The following is a 17063-nucleotide window of genomic DNA, read 5'->3' on the forward strand; positions in this document are numbered from 1 at the left end:
CTGTGGGCAGATTGAAGTTTGCAGTGTTCCTACCATTTTCATGTTTGAGTATGAGGCAGGAGTCTTTTCTTTTCCTCCCACTAATAAATAAGCATGGAATATGTTTTTTTTCCTGACTTGGCTTTGGTAGTGGCACTTACCTTCTAAATCAGGGGTCTCAAACTCAATTTACCTGGGGGCCGCAGGAGGCAAAGTTGGGATGATCCTTGAGTGCAAAGTCAGTAATAAGCCTTGAATATTGGGGGGTGTGACCCAAACTACTAAAACAAAACAAAAAAAGATTCCTCTAGGGCACGGCCACAAAATGTTGTATGGAGGGCCGCAAACGGCCTGCGGCCGCGAGTTTGATCCCTGTTCTAAATGAAAAAAGAGAAAATAAATTGGAGAGGAATCATAAAATCTATTTTTTCCTTTGGTTGATTTATTCATTCCCCTCTAGCCTTTAAACTAAAACAAAAAATGACCATGGCATATGGTGGTAAGCATGAAGGTCCTGTAACTAGGGGCACAGAGTCATTTTCATGCTGAACAGGTTATAAAGAGAGGAAGGACAGAGTTGGGGAAAGGGTAAGACCTTTTGGACAAGTAAAATTTTCTTGGTGCAAAGCATGGGTATAAGGAGGAAGCCAATTAGAATCAGCATGAAGAATCTAAGTAGTATTAGAAAAGAATTATATAGTGGTTTTTCAAAAGGGGCTCAAATCTCAAATGTTAGCCACGGGCACTTTTTCTGCACGTTTCAGTGTAAAAAAAAACCAGAAAATATATCTGTTTTGTTCCGGATTGAACAGTGGAGGCAATTGGAAGATGTTTTATGACTTTAAAATTAAGGGAGACACCCCAAAATAATTACCTTGCAGATTGAAGATGATTTTGCTTTTGCCTGTGATTATATGTTGGTCAAGACATGGTGGAAAGACAAACTCCTGTGTTCGTGCACTTTTTATCTCTTCACTTTATTTTTGGCAGCCTTGCAGGGAAATAATGTTCAATGAATCACTGCGGTTTTGTGGATTTTTTTAACTTGGAGGTTGTGGACCTGCTCCCAAGATACAGAGCCTCTGGTGTGCTGCTTGTGCATTGTCTGCCTCCTCAAATGGTGTCTCTGGGATGGAGGAAAGCCTCCCTTGAAGTACTAGTTGTGACTCGTGGTTAGGCCAGGACAGAAAATAAGGCCTGTGAATCTTGAGCAGCTCATAGAAACCCAAACTCAAGCTCCCCAGCTTTGGAAGCACGTGGGTTGAACCTGCAGGGCTTTTCAGAAGAGCAGCGGTAACTGGAAGGAGAATTATTTTCCTAGCCCTGGTTAGTGGGTGTTTACATCAATTTTCTCCCATGTGAGTGTCGTGGTTTGCATTTGCTGAAATTATGGGGAAGTGGAATGCTGAGAAAGCAAGCGGAGGTGTTTTATCCTCAAGAACAGTTTCTACTTTCTTTGGAGAGCAAGCACCATTGCTGCTCCAGGAAGAGTGGATGGCTGACGATCCAATTATAAGTTCTGCGCTGTCTTTTTCAGAGACGGGCTGAGTGGGGAGAACCTGCCAAGCATGTGTTCCACAGTTATAGGAACACTAGCATGTAGCTTTTATATGCCTTCTTGCACTTAGCAGGAAGCTGGCAACTGCCTGGGGTAGCTAGTATGCCAGAAATACTTGGGGGGACTAGTTGAAAACCTATTTTCTTTTTTTTTCTGCCTATCAAAGGCTGAAACTGTTCAACTGGGAGCTGTACTGAGCATTCTTATTTTGTTTTATTTTTTGGTTTTTGGGCCACACCTGGTGACGCTCAGGGGTTACTCCTGGCTCTGTGCTCAGAAATTGCTCCTGGCTTGAGGGACCATATGGGACGCTGGGGGATTGAACCACCGTCTGTCCTAGTTAGAGCATGCAAGGCAAATGCCCTGCCGCTTGCTCCACTGCTCTGGTCCCAGAATTCTTATTTTTTTTGCAGATCCCAAATCAATATCCTGATATCTGACTTCCATACTGAAATATTAGACCATGGTTAATACCAGTGTAAAGGGTGTACCTGAAAAATATGACCATAGCTCTGGCTTTTTCCTATGAACTCCTGGTCAGATTCAGGATGGAAGGAGGAACGTTTTAAAGTGGGTGTGGGCAAAACTGAGTGGAAATGAAAAACACTGTATGCAGCTCTCAATATGTCAGCCATGGATTCTTACTGGAGTAGCAGTAGTTTCTACTGCTATAGTGGTTTCTCAAGTGGGGCTCAAATGTCAACCATGGGTTCTTTTTTTTTGGTTTTGTTTTGTTTTTGTTTTTGTTTTTTGTTTTTGGGCCACACCCGGTAACGCTCAGGGGTTACTTCTGGCTATGTGCTCAGAAGTTGCTCCTGGCTTGGGGGACCATATGGGACACCGGGGGATCGAACCACGGTCCGTCCAAGGCTAGTGCAGGCAAGGCAGGCACCTTACCTTTAGCGCCACCGCCCGGCCCTAACCATGGGTTCTTTTTCCGCATGTTTCATTGAAAAGAAAAAAGCAGAAAATATATCTGTTTTGCTCAGAATTAGACAATGGAGGCAAGGTGGTTATACATTAGTTTCTTCACTTTCTTTTCACTGACCTGTTATTTGCTCTAGCTCCTTTAATGTGAAATAATCACTGAGGTTTTGTGGATTTCTTTTAACTTGGATTAAAAAAATTATTTTTGTTTTTTGGGTCATACCCAGCAGCACTCAGGAGTTCCTCCTGGCTCTACACTCAGAAATCACTCCTGGCAGGCTCGGGGGACCCTATGGGATTCTGGGATTCGAACCACCATCCTTCTGCATGCAAGGCAAACACCCTACCTCTATGCTATCTCTCCGGCCTGGATTAAATTTTTTTAACTTAGTTTCTACTGCTACTCCGTAGCAGTTGGTCCCAATAAAAAACAGAGACTTTTTCTGAGGCTAAAATGTGCTCAGAGACTGGCTTGATCTTCTGGACTCAACAGCACTGTGGTTTCTCTTTGCCCTAGTCGAAATGGACCTCCTGCTTATCGAAAGCTAAGCAGATGGGAAGGACATAATTTTCTTGGAAGAACTGATGTGGTGAAGGCCAATATTTGGCCATGGCTGGCATGTACAAACGACCTTTTTGTTTAATTTCTCCTCCCTCCCTCCTCCTGAACGTTTTAGAGAGACCAGTGGTTGGAATTTGGCGTTGATTCCCCTGAGCCTGACTGTTAGGGAACAGGGAATCTGCCCTTGTGGGTTCTGGAGCTGCTTATAAGCAAGAATTCCCTATCCTGCTTTCAGCCTAAAAGAAAGCAGAAAGAGGTATGAAACGTCATGTGTGTGTGTGTGTGTGCGCGTGCGCGTGTGCATGTTGGTTTGTGTGTGCCTGTAGGGTGGGATGGATATGGACTGGGAGGGGTTGTGTGTACACTCTAGGAAGAAGCTCTGGGGTAGCTCAAGGCTACATTTCCTTGCCTTTATAGGTGACTCTCTTTCAGTAGTTTTTGTTTCGTTCATTTGTATTTGTTTTGGGGCTACACCGGGCTGTATTCAGGGCTTTATTGCTCCTTGCTCTGTGCTCAGGGATCATTCCTGGAGGGCTTGGGAGACCATCTTGGGTGCCAGGGATTGATTCTGTAATTGCTATGTGTCAGGCAAGTGCTTTGTCTGTTCTTTGGCCCCCTATATTTCCTTTTTTTTGGGGGGAGAGAGGAAAAGTAATCATCTTCCCAGGTTCAGGTACAAAAAGGGATTTATAAGTTTTGTTTGCTTAGGAGAAAATCCTCTTCTGGCAGTTCAAGTCTGGGAGACCAAGAAGGTCACATGAAAGGAGGCTGATTACTCAAGCGAAGTATACTTGACCAAAGAATATGATTAATAAAATTTTAAAAGATACTTTGGAGAGTTAATTAGGGTATCAAACTGCACATTTTGCCCCCAATTGCAAATTGGGCAGCAGGCAAGAATTGCCAAAGGAGAGAAGATGATCTTTCTACATCCACCATCCATCTTTTGGGCCATTCTCTGATGGACTAAAGGGAATGTGTTCATATATGTTGAGTCCTTAGAAGCTACTAAAACTAGAAATAAGAGCCTAGGAGCCAGGATACCAGAGTTCTCATCTAGGAACTGGAAGCTGTTATGTCAAACATATTACCTTTTTTATAATTCATTCTATGATATCTTATTTTTCAGCGTGAATTAAGATCCTTAGAGTGTAAGTTGCATCATTGAATATTAGTCACGAATTGTAGTACTTCAGAGAAAGATTGGTTGTGCAAGATTTTCATGTGTTTCTAATAAGTTTGTGTGCAATCTATACAGTGTAGGGTGAGAGAGGGAGTCAGTTATTTAGATAACCATGTGAACCCAGAACATGATTATAATTTGAACTTTGGCATGTTTTACTACTGGCTAACTTACACTCAATCTGTGTTATTCTTTAAGTAGAATTAATTGGTGTTGATTGTAGTGATAAGGCAGAATGTATATATACCTTGGGTTAAAAGGAAGTCCTGTCGTTATTCAAATTTTAAGATTTAGAGTCAAGAAAATAAAAGTCAAGTCAATAAAATTAAAAGGCTAGAGTGCATACTTTTCAGTGGTCCTCAAACTATGGCCTGCGGGCCACATACTGTATTTGTATCTGTTTTGTTTCTTCATTGCAAAATAAGATATATGGAGTGTGCATAAGAATTCATTCATAAGTTTTGTTTTTACTATAGTCAGACCCTCCAATGGTCTGGGGGACAGTGAACTGGCCCCCTGTTTACAAAGTTTGAGGACCCCTGCTTTAGATGGAGAAAATTTGGGGTTTGATCCCCAGCAACATTTTGGTCCTCCAAGCACTGGCAAGTGTGCTCTCATCTCTCCCCTTAAAGAATCAAAAATTAAACATTATCAAAGGCATACTGAAACTGAAAGATGGGTGTCCCTTTTAAGCTTCTCTTGCCCAACAATAACAGCAACAATCTCAGTGGTGATTCCTGGAGGACAAAAAAAAAACCTTTGTCCATACAGTTTTCCTAAGCATCTTTTCTTAGTAAGCCAAGAATCTCCCCAAATGGACCATGCAAAGTTAATTTTTAAGGAAGATTATGGTTCAGAGTTTTATGAGATGAGAGAAAAAGAATTACACCACGGAGGGATTATTTGTAAGTAGTGCAAACCCAGCTCTTTATACCTTTTTTTGCTTTTGTTTTTTATATGCTAAACGTAGAAGTAAATCCATCCCACTGGCCATAACTCCATCTCGCTGGCCATAAGTAGCCCATAGGTAGCCATAAGTGTTCTATTTTTTCATTTAAATAGAAAACAGAGGAATGAATCTTTTAAAAACCTAGGAAAACGCCCTGGGTTTCCCCAGTCTCCTTAGGAGTTATGAGAAGATTGAACATTAAACCCTGGGTAAAAGTGAAAGAGAAAACAGCTTTTATACCACCCAAGTTCCTCATCCTGGGGCCAAGAATATCCAATAATTAATCTGTTAATTTTGGGGGCCACACCTGGCTATGCACTCGGAAATCACTCCTGGCTTGGGGGACCATATGGGACACTGAGGGGATCGAACCACGGTCCATTAGGTCAGCTGTGTGCAAGGCAAACGCCCTTGCGCCACTGCTTACGCCACTACACCGGCCCCATAATCTATTAATTCTTTATGCAGTTTTCTCCTTTTTGTCTGGCGTTCTCACCCCACCCCCAGAAACATTTCTTCATCAATTGGGTGTTAAGCTTCCTGTTTCCCCTCCCCAGGTCGAGGGCAGCCCAGGTGCCCACTTTCTCTCTCTCTTCACAAGGCACCACCAGCACTAGAGATGAGAAATTCGGAAGAGCAGCCAAGTGGAGGAGCCACAGTCCTGCAACGGCTTCTGCAAGAGCAGCTTCGCTATGGCAATCCCAATGACAATCGCAACCTGCTTGCCATCCATCAGCAGGCCACAGGCAGTGGCCCACCTTTCCCCAGTGGTGGTGGTGGCAATTCGGGGCCACAGAGTGATGTGTTGAGCACCCAAGACCACCACCAACAGCTTGTGGCTCACGCTGCTCGCCAGGAACCCCAGGGGCAGGAAATCCAGTCCGAAAACCTCATCATGGAGAAGCAACTTTCCCCTCGGATGCAGAATAATGAAGAACTCCCCACCTATGAAGAAGCCAAGGTTCAGTCCCAGTATTTTCGGGGCCAACAGCACGCCAATGTTGGGGCCGCCTTCTATGTCACTGGAGTCACAAACCAGAAGATGAGGACTGAGGGGCGCCCATCCATTCAAAGACTCAATCCGGGGAAGATGCACCAAGATGAAGGCCTCAAAGATCTGAAGCAAGGTCATGTCCGCTCCTTGAGTGAGCGTCTCATGCAGATGTCATTGGCCACCAGTGGCGTCAAGGCCCACCCGCCTGTCACCAGCACTCCCCTCTCCCCGCCACCACCCAATGACCTTTACAAGAACCCCACAAGTTCCAGTGACTTCTACAAGACCACCCAAGGGCCACCTCCCAGTCAGCATACCCTGAAAGGCATGGAACTCCGAGGCCCCCCACCAGAGTATCCCTTCAAGGGCATGTCACCCCAGTCTCTAGCGTACAAACCCCAAGAGCCAGGGCTGTTCTATAGTGAGCATCGTCTGAACCAGCCAGGCAGAACAGAGGGGCAGCTCATGAGGTATCAGCACCCCCCTGAGTATGGAGCAGCCAGGTAAGAGAGATCCCCTTTCTGTTAACTCATTCCCAACTAGCTTCTACTGGCTGTTGGGGATCTTAAGGGACCAAAGGGGCAGGTATTTTGGATTGCAAACTACACTACAGTGTATGACTGGCCCTTGGGTTAGTAAATTCCCTGCCAACTTCAAGTCTTTTTTGTCCCCCTTCAACTGTAGTTGGCACCTAACTCATATCCCTTGACTTTGTAGACTGTGTTTGGCCTTGAAATGTAGTGGATGAACAGGAGTATTGAAGCAGCGGCCTTAGTTGTCTTGTCCCTTCAGATATCTCCAAGGAGAAGGGGCAGTGTTTCTCTTAGTGACTAAACTTTTCCTCAGAAGGAAGCAAATTGGATTGGACGTTAGTCAGTGGTCCTCAAACTATGGCCCGTGGGCCACATATTGTATTTGTATCTTTTGTTTCTTCATTGCAAAATAAGATATATGCAGTGTGCATAAGAATTCGTTCATAAGTTTTGTTTTTACTATAGTCAGACCCTCCAATGGTCTGAGGGACAGTGAACTGGCCCCCTGTTTAAAAAGTTTGAGGACCCCTGGCTAGTTGCTGGGTTTTTTTTTACTTCCTCTTTGTAACTGCCACCACATCTTTCTGTAGAGTACCTGTTGTTCTTTGGTTTGTTTATTTTTTGCCTCACTTAGTCGAGCTAAGAGACTCCTCAGAGGTCAGAGGTCACTCTGAAGGTATTCCTGGAGCCATATGTAGGGCTTGGGACTGTCTCTGAGCTGGCTGCATGACTGCAAGGCAAGCACCCACCCACTGGCCTATTGCTTGGGCATATAACTGTGGTTCTTTTGTATAATTAACACTCAAATATTACTGTGGAGGGAAACAATATAATTATGTACTCAAAGTGTACTTAGTTATAGCTCCTAGAGACTAGATTGCTCCATCTTCCTTCTGTAGAGAGTTTGGCATATGCCTGTCATGTGTTTTTAAACATTAAGTTCATATAAACTCATAGAAATTTTGATCAGTTGCTAAACTTCATAAAGAATAAGAATGCAGAGGAAAAACTATACATATAACTTCTGTATCACTTGCCATTATTTTAGGGCTACAGTTTCTTATATCAACCTTTTCCTAAATATACCACTTAATTATTTGGGGGGTCCATGATGTTATTACTCTTTTAACCATATTTTCTGGTCCATGGTAGATTTTTGTTCCTATTGTTCCTATTGTGGCCATGTCTCTGATCAGAAATAAATTTTAGTGTATGTTGTGGAGGGTAGTTTTAAATCAAGGACAAATATTGATGCAGTCGTGTGTGATATTTTTTGTTTTTACTATCTTGGGTATTTATGAGTGACCATGGGATTGGAAGTTCTTGGACCTAAGATGATCTTTTTCTAGAAGATAGCTCCAGGCTGTTCTTTGATCTCTCTGATGACTCATTCTTTGTCTTCCCTTCTCAGTCCTTTGAGAAAAGTCTGTTGGCTTGAAGTTGACTGGGTTTTTCTGAAGAAAAGATAGTCAGTAGGTTGATTAAGTAGGGTTGAAGATAAGAGAATGCTCCTGGAATTTAAATATATATTTTTGTTTGTTTTTTGTTTTGGGCCATACCTGGAGGTGTTCAGGGGTTACTCCTGACTTTGCACTCAGAAATTGCTCCTGGCAAGCTCAGGGGACCATATGGGATGCTGGGGATCAAACCCAGGTCCGTGCCGGGTTGGCTGTGTATAAGGCAAACGTCCTATTGCTGTGCTCTCTCTCCTGCCCCTACTTTCAGATATTTTTGTTTGTTTGTTTGTTTGTTTGTTTTTGAGTCACACCCAGCAGCGCTCAGGGGTTACTCCTGGCTCTATGCTCAGAAATTGCTCCTGGCAGGCTCAGGGGACCATATGGGATGCCAGGATTCAAACCACCGACCTGTATGCAAGACAAACTTTACCTTCATGCTATCTCTCTGGCCCCAACTTTCAGATATTTTAAAGCCTCTACCACTTCACAGCTTACAGGTCTTGTTTTGTAGCAAGGGGGCAGTTCAGTTTGAGCTTTCACTCCTAATTTTACCAGTGTAGGATTTTTTCCTCCATAAACCATGTAATTTTCTTAGACTGTCCCAACCACCTCTCCTTTCAAGGGTAGAGGCCTAAATTGTGTTAAGTGACTTGGTACAGAATATGGGAAAACAGACAGTTCAAGTAATGGTTTCAGGTTTAAACAAGAGCTAGAAACCAAGTAATTCCCATCTGTTCGGTGAAGCAAACAAAACCTAGGAGGGGTTGGACTGGTGGGATGCTTAACTTAGTGGAAACCCATTCAAACCAGCAAAATGGTGGACAAGTTGGGAATGTTGGTTTTGCTCTTTGCCTTAGTATGGAAGACTCTGGGGTGGGGGATGGGGCTCCTAGCCCTTTGGGGATGGGCTAATGACTGTTGCCTGGTGTGGGAGAGTAGTGAGATTGTTGGCTGGGGGCTAGAACAAAATCCAGGCCCTACATAACACATGGATTGCCTTCCTGGGAAAGCTATTTTCAGAACTCATTCACTAGCATTGTTTGTGATTTGAAACAACTCCTCCAGTCTTTGAAGCTAGATAGAAAAGCCCTTTGATCTGCCTAAATAAATAAGGAGCCTTAGGAGGAATTTTTTTCTTCTCAAACTGATGAAGTCACCAGAGATATTTCACTGCATATAATTAGCAGAATAATTTGAGTATTTTGTCCTTTGTCCTAAGTTATCTGTGGATATTTTCTCTCTTGTCACCAAAATCTGGAGAACCCGTTTTGATTATTACCTTTGCTTGAGCGGTTTTTTTTTGGGGGGGGGGGGTTGTTTTGGGGCCGTACCCTTTTCAATGTTGGTGGGGGTTGAGCCTGCTACTCCATTCGGGACCTGCAACCTTGGGCTTAAACCTTGCTATTCCATTATGCAAAGCAGGCACTGAAGCCCTTGGAGCCATCTAACCACCACCTCGAGCAATATTTTTTTTGTTTTTTCTATTTTTTTTTGTTTTTTTTTTTCCGGCCACACCCGTTTGATGCTCAGGGGCTACTCTTGGCTAAGTGCTCAGGAATTGCCCCTGGCTTGGTCCACGCTTGCAAGGCAGACACCTCACCTCTAGCACCACCTCACTGGCCCCAGAGCAATATTTTGGGGGGAGCTACACCTGGCAGTGCTCAGGAGTTACTTCTGGCTCTGTACTCAGAAATCACTTCTGGCAGGCTTGAGGGGGGGGAACCATATATGATACCAGGGATCAAACTCGATTCAGCCACATGCGAGGCAAATATCCTACCTGCTGTCTCATTATTCTCTGTTTTGCCTCTTTGAGCAGTATTTTTTTTTTTTTTTTTTTTTGGTTTTTGGGCCACACCCTGTGACGCTCAGGGGTTACTCCTGGCTATGCGCTCAGAGGTTGCTCCTGGCTTCTTGGGGGACCATATGGGGCGCCGGGGGATCGAACCGCGGTCCATCCTAGGCTAGCGCAGGCAAGGCAGGCACCTTACCTCCAGCGCCACCGCCCGGCCCCTCTTTGAGCAGTATTTTAATACACACAGGTTTGTCCTGTTTTTTTTTTTTTTTTCTTGAAGAAAGTGCTTGATATGTTCTTTAAAATGGCACGAATCAGTGGATGCCTGTTCTATGTGAAGCTTGGATTGCATCATACAAATTCTGGCAATCCTATGTTAGCAGGGCCCTGGGTGAAGGAGTGGCACTCAGTGGCAGGCATTTGGCAATGGGAAGTAGTTGAACTACTTTTTGGAATTGTACTGCTAGCTTTTAGGCAGTTACATGTTCCTCCTTTGTTTCCTTTAACCAACCAGCTTCACAGTCTGTGATGACCTTTCCAAGAATTTGCTTCTCCGCCAAAAAGAAGACTAAATTATTAGCTTTAATCCACAAATTAGAGATCAGAGTGCCAAGCAAGTTCTTTGAAAAAAAAAAATGCTGTTTGAAGAATCTGGTTTGCCTTGTACAGTAAAATGTGGGAGGTTTACTGTTAAAATGAAAAAAAAAATTGTCATACACAACCTTTTTATTACCTCATCTTTATTAGGCCCTCTCTCTGCTTCAAAATAAATTGACTGAGTGCCCAGATAGAAAACTAGGCCTCGCCATCAGAAGAATTCGAATTTTTTTTTATCAATATTTGTTTCTCTAACTGCCTCGCTTTTTCATAGCCTGGATTTATACATTCGTCAACCACTTTAAAAAATTCAATCCTTTTCTGTTTCTAAAGCAGGCACCTCCTGTCAGTGGTTGAAACTGTGCCCAGATCTGAGGTTTTTGGAAACGAACCCCTTGATTAGTACAAGCTAGTTGTGTAAGAGAGAGGCCAGCAGGAATTTGCAGCCCTTTCCAGGGAATCACAGATACACAATCGCAGAACCTGGAAGGAACCTGAGTTAGTTCTGTGGGGAGAACAAATCAAACTCTGGGCACCTGCTCTGCTGAGACTCTGTGCACACATGTGCATGAGCTTGTACATGAGTAGGCCAGGAGTCGAGAGTGGGTTGGAAGCTGTGGGGGTGAAGCATTATGGAGGGAGGGCAGTTAGGGACTGTGTCAGCCTCCATCCAGGACTTTGGCTTTTGCTTTCCTTTTGTGTCCTCAGAAACTGTTTCTGGGTTGGATTTTCCTCCATGTGCGGTGTGCAATGAATGCTGATGTAGGCCACTGACCTCTCCTGCATGGCTACCCTGTCCCATTTCTGTGGAGTGCTAAAGATTTGGGCTGTCTGAAGAAAAAGGCAGGCTAAAATTAAAAGGGAGGGACAGACAGGGAGGTAGGCTAGGACTTCCATAGGATCATGTGATTTTATTGTGTGCAGGAGATTTGTTGTTCAGGCTCATTGTGTCAGTGGGCAGTCATTCTGGCCTCTTTGGGTGAAAAGACCAGGGATTGTCTTGTGCACCCAGCTGCCCCCCCCTTTTTATTACCATTCCTGCTAATGGTTATTTTACCTTGAATGTCACTTGTCTTCTCGGACATGACCTACTTTGCCCCACCACCACCTGGGTGCTACCTTTGGCCTTTCTGCTCCCTCCTCTGCTTGGGGAGACGGGGGGGGGGGGGTGTTAGAACCTCACAGGAGTGGTAATATTATCCTGCTCTGGTGTGGTGGATGCTGCAGCCTGGATGGACTTGGCTGGCTGCAGGTTTGACTTTCCTTTCACGACTGTCCAAGTCTGGCCTTGTGTTTGCAAACCTGCCAAGAATGAAACTGCCTTGGTTTCCACAATATCTTAGGGCCCAAAAAAAATCTGCTTCCTTTTCCAGCCCAAGGCATTGGAGAGGCAGCTTCCTTGTCTCCATTTATTTCTAGGCAGAGTTCAGGTTCTTGGCCAAAGACACTGCTGTCCTGGCCTAATCCAGGCAGACCTTCTGCTGAGGTCTTTGGGAGGCTGTGTACTCTCCCATGTTTATAAAGGAGGTTTTTAGTCTTTGGGTAGGAAGGAGGTCAGTGGCAGTTTGTTGGAAAGAAGGCTAAGGGTTCCCAATGAATGCTGGGAAAGCTGCATAGAGGAAGCCCAAGTCAGAACTGAAAATTTGGGTCTCTAGGCTTCTTTGTTTCGGGGTTTTATTGAGACCATACCCGGCAGTGCTCAGGGTTACTCCTAGCTCTGTGCTTAGAAATCACTCCTGGGAAGTTCAGGGGACTAATATAGGATGCCTGGGATCAAACCCGAGTCTGTCCCAATTTGCTGCCTGCAAGGCAAATGCCCTACCTACCGCTGTGCTATCACTCCAGCCCCTGTCTCTAAATCTTGGCAACAAGGATAAAGCTAATGTGTTTGTATCATTCCCCTTAAATTTCTAGAGCTGAATTAGAGAACATGGAGAGATTGAAAGAGGAGGAAGATTCGAATCCCGGTGTCCCATATGGTCCCCCGTGCCTGCCAGGAGCTATTTCTGAGCAGACAGCCAGGAGTAACCCCTGAGCACCGCCGGGTGTGGCCCAAAAACCAAAAAAAAAAAAAAAAAAAAAAAAAAAAAAAAAAAAAAAAAGAAAGAGGAGGAAGAGAGAGGAGGGAGGGAGGGACGGAGGGAGGCAGGAAGGAAGGAAGGAAGGAAGGAAGGAAGGAAGGAAGGAAGGAAGGAAGGAAGGAAGGAAGGAAGGAAGGAAGGTAGGAAGAAGGGAGGGAAGAAGGAAGGAAGGAAGGAAGAAAGGAAGGAAGAAAGGAAGGGAAGAGAAGGGAAGGGAAGGGGAGGGGAGGGGTGGGGAGTGAAGTGGAGTTTGGGCTGCATATGGTGCTACTTAGGAGAGACCAGAAGGTGGCGCCACAAGATGCCAGCAATGGAACCCAAACCCCCCCTGCATGCAAATGATGTGCTCAGTCCTCTGAATTATTTGTCAGGGTGGAAAATAAGAAATTCAAGGCTTGCCTGTTTTCTAACCTCTTGGGGTTTTTTGGAAGTCCTAACAAATCCAAAAACATTGTGTTTTAACGTCAGGGATATATATGAATTGTTATTCTGAAATAAAGGAGAGTATATAGTTCCTCTGAGGAAGCTAAAGATCCATAATATGGAAATTGGAGGAAAACTCTTCATCAAATAAGTTTTTTTTTTTTTTTGGTTTTTGGGCCACACCTGGTGACACTCGGGTTATTCCTGGCTCTGCCCTCAGAAATAGTTTCTGCCAGGCTTGGGGGACCATATGGGATGCTGGAATCGAACTCAGGTCCATCCCTGGTGGGCTGCATGCAAGGCAAATGCCCTACCGCTGTTCAATCTCTCCAGCCCCCCAATAAATTTTAACATACACATCTACCAGATTTTTGGTTTTTTTTTTTGGGGGGGGGGGTCACACCCAGCAGCACTCAAGGGTTACTCCTGGCTCTATGCTCAGAAATCACCCTTGGCAGGCTCAGGGGGCCATATGGGATGCCGAGATTCGAACCACCATCCTTCTGCATGCAAGGCAAATGCCCTACCTCCATGCTATCTCTCCGGCCCCCCAGATTTTTTTAATAACAATTTATATTTTGACCAAAGTGGATTTACAAATCTTTCACAGTAATATTTCAGGTACATAGTGACATTGAATCAGGGGGATTCCCACCACCAATGTTGTCCTCCTTCCACCCCTGTTCCCACATGCATCCCATATCCCTCTCCTTTGCCCCTGGGCTGCTAGTACAAGTGGTCCCTTCTGTTTCTAGCTTGTAGATTGGTGTTCAAGTCTGAGCATTTTTTATTTCTACTCGATGTTCATACAACTGTTTGGTCTTGGTGCCCTCCATTATTTTCCCCTCAATTTGTGAGGTAGAACAGGATTGTTCAAGTTATGTGCACATCTACCAGATTTTTATTTTTTGGTTTTTGGGCCACACCGGAGATGCTCAGGGCTTACTCCTGGCTGTGTGCTCAGAAATAGCTCCTGGCAGGCACGGGGGACCTATGGGACACTGGGACTCGAACCAACCACCTTAGGTCCTGAATCGGCTGCTTGCAAGGCAAAGGCCGCTGTGCTATCTCTCCGGGCCCCAGATTTTTTTTTTTTTTGGTTGAATGCTTTGAGCTCTTGGAAACAAAGGTCTGGTGGCAACTTTCTACTTATAATCGTGACAACTGTATAATTATTTTTTCCATGGTACTTTGCGTGCTCTCTTCAAAATTCAGCAATTATAGTGACATATATGTGGAATTGGAAGAATTATTGGTAAAGAGGCATGCATAGAACTGAGAGAAAGAACCTATGAACAATGTTTGCGATTATTTAAAGATCTAAAAAGGCTTGTATACTGAGAATATCTTATAACTACTTGGAAATGAATGAATAATAATAATAACTGAAATGGGGCTGGAGCGGTGGCACAGCGGTAGGGTGTTTGCCTTGCAAGCGGCTGACCTAGGATGGACCTGGGTTTGATACCCTGGCATCACATATGGTCCCTCAAGCCAGGAGCGATTTCTGAGTGCAGAGCCAAGAGTAACCCCTGAGCGTCACTGGGCTTGGCGCAAAAAGCAAAATAATAATAATAATAATAATAATAATAATAATAATAATAATAATAATAACTGTACTGTGTAGCACAGATGTGCTTTAGCAATTGGAGTGCCAATTAAAAGTTAATTGCTCATGGGGCTGGAGAGATAGCACAGCAGTAGGACATTTACCTTGCAACTCAGCAGACCCAGGATGGACCCTGTTTCGACATCCCATATGATTTCCCAAGGAGCGTTTTCTGAGCACAGAGCCAGGAGTAACCCTTGAGCGACATCGGGTGTGACCCAACACAAAACAAAAAATATAAATAAAAGTTAATTGTTCTTGGTGATATGTGTTTTGCCATGAGCTTAATTAAATTTAATGGAAAGAGTAATTGGATAGCCCATAAGTAAATTCACTAGCAGGGTCAATTTTTATTATTGAGAGGTATATTACAGACTTTTTGTCATTTCTATGGAGTTCCAAAATGAGAAAAAATATCAGTTATTTTTGTCATTTACTCGTGACTTCGGGAGCAAAACAATTTCATGCAGATTAGGTAACTTGAGCAAGACTGCACAGCTAGTAATCAGAAAAAAAACCTTGCAAACCCTGCAAAATCCCTCCCTGGTTTTACAAACTATCTTGTCTTCCCTACATTGAGTAAAAGCAACTGCAGAAGTGTCCACAGGATGTGGGAGTTAGTTTGCATAAGGTTAATTTGGCATGGCCTGGATGTGGAAATAACTTTTTCCTTCCTAGTCCAGAAGTTACTTCTATTTTTTTCAACCCTCTTTGGCCCTTCAATCCAGGGAATGGACTCCACCAGCAAAACTTGGTCTTTGCCATTGGTTTTTACAGGGTGGAATTTTGTGGGTATAAGAGGCTGAACTCCTGAAGCTTTCTCCTTAGTTTCCCTTTTTTACATTTTTATTGTGGTAAAAATGAAGTACAAATCTTTCACAGTAATATTTGAGGCACATAGTGACAGTAAGTGAGGGGCATTCCCACCACCAGTGTTGTCCTCCCTCCACCCCTGTTCCCAGCATGCATCCCACTTCTCCCTCCTTTACCCCCACCCCCGTAGTGCTAGTGCAACTGTTCACCCTTGTACAGTTTGTTGTAGATTGGGTATTGATTCTGTTGTTGTTGACTTTGGATTTGGTATTAAAGTCTGGTTCCTTAGTTTCCTTTTGCTGAATAGTTTTTCTTTGCTTTCTATTAATTTATTTCATTATTGATGGAGATATTCTGATTTAAAGTTCTATTAATGATGAATTTATGTGTACTTGATTCTATCACCACATCGTCAACAATATTTCCATCATCCTCCCCAAGGTCCCCTAGGCCCCTTATTTTAAGCCCCTTCCCACACTGAGTACTGTGGGTCCATTCTCCCTTTGCTTCACCTTTGGTCCTTCATTGCTATCTTCCTGGGTACTTTTAAGTTCCATGTCTGAGATGGATTATTCTGTATCTATTCATCTAGTTCCAGCCATGTTCTTGCAGATTCCTTGATTTTGGCCTTTTGTAGAACTGTATAGTATTCCATTGTGTTCATAATATAGCACAATATATTTATACTTTGGTATCTGAGTTGTTTCCATAACCTGGCTATTGTCACTTAGCACTAAATATAACATAACATTTCAAATTAATGGTTATTTTGGGGAGCTCATAGATTTTGCTTTTCTTTTTTTGTTGTTTTATGGGGGGGTACACCTAGTGATGCTCAGGGGTTACTCCTGGCTATGTGCTTAGAAATCACTCCTGGCTTGGGGGACCATAAGGGACGCCGGGGGATCAAACCATGGTCTGTCCTAGGTCAGCACATGCAAGGCAAATGCCCTACCACTTGTGCCACCACTCTGGCCCCAGATTTTGCTTTTCTTTTTGAAGATCATTTTCATCACCTGTTTTTGGTACCTATCATGACTTGTAGACTGCTTTAGATGCTCAATTAGTTATCTTGACAGGAATCTTGCACGTTTTTTTATTTATGACAATGCCAGCACTTCTGGGCAATATTATAGACTATTTTGCTTTGGCTACATTTGTGGAGCATCCATTTTTGAATAGTAGCTGTTCCTTTTATATCTAGAATGTTGCCTTTCTTGCAGACCCCTATATATGTGGCCAACAGAACACAAGTCCTTGTTTTGTTTTTTTATCAGTTTATTTACTTACTTATTAATTGATTGCTTTTTGTGCCACACCCGGCACAAACAGGGGTTACTCTTCTGGCTCTGTGCTCAGAAATTGCTCCTGGCAGGCTCGGGGGACCATATGGGATGCCGGGATTCGAACCACTGTCCATCCTGTATCAGCTACATGCAAGGCAAATTCCCTACCACTGTTCTTTCTCTCCAGCCCCTCCATGTTTTCCTGAAGGCCCAGAGAACATTGCATGGAGGCTTCTTTTTCCTTTTCTATTGGTCATTCTGGAAGCAAGGTGGAAAACATGCTTTCTTTTTTTTTCTTTTCTTTTCTTTCCTTTTTT

The 17063-nt window shown here is 43.8% G+C and overlaps 1 protein-coding gene across 1 annotated transcript in view; it reads left to right on the forward strand.

Annotated features, from left to right (window-relative positions):
• AMOT (angiomotin) overlaps positions 1-17063 on the forward strand; it is a 107974-nt gene that overhangs the window by 7175 nt on the left and 83736 nt on the right. Inside the window, exon 2 of the mRNA XM_049767556.1 lies at positions 5716-6655. Coding sequence (XP_049623513.1) covers positions 5778-6655 — 878 coding nt within the window. The 5' untranslated portion in view covers positions 5716-5777. The remainder of the gene's footprint in view (positions 1-5715; positions 6656-17063) is intronic.

The sequence above is a fragment of the Suncus etruscus genome, chromosome X (genome assembly GCF_024139225.1).
Source record: "Suncus etruscus isolate mSunEtr1 chromosome X, mSunEtr1.pri.cur, whole genome shotgun sequence".
Taxonomy (NCBI): domain Eukaryota; kingdom Metazoa; phylum Chordata; class Mammalia; order Eulipotyphla; family Soricidae; genus Suncus; species Suncus etruscus.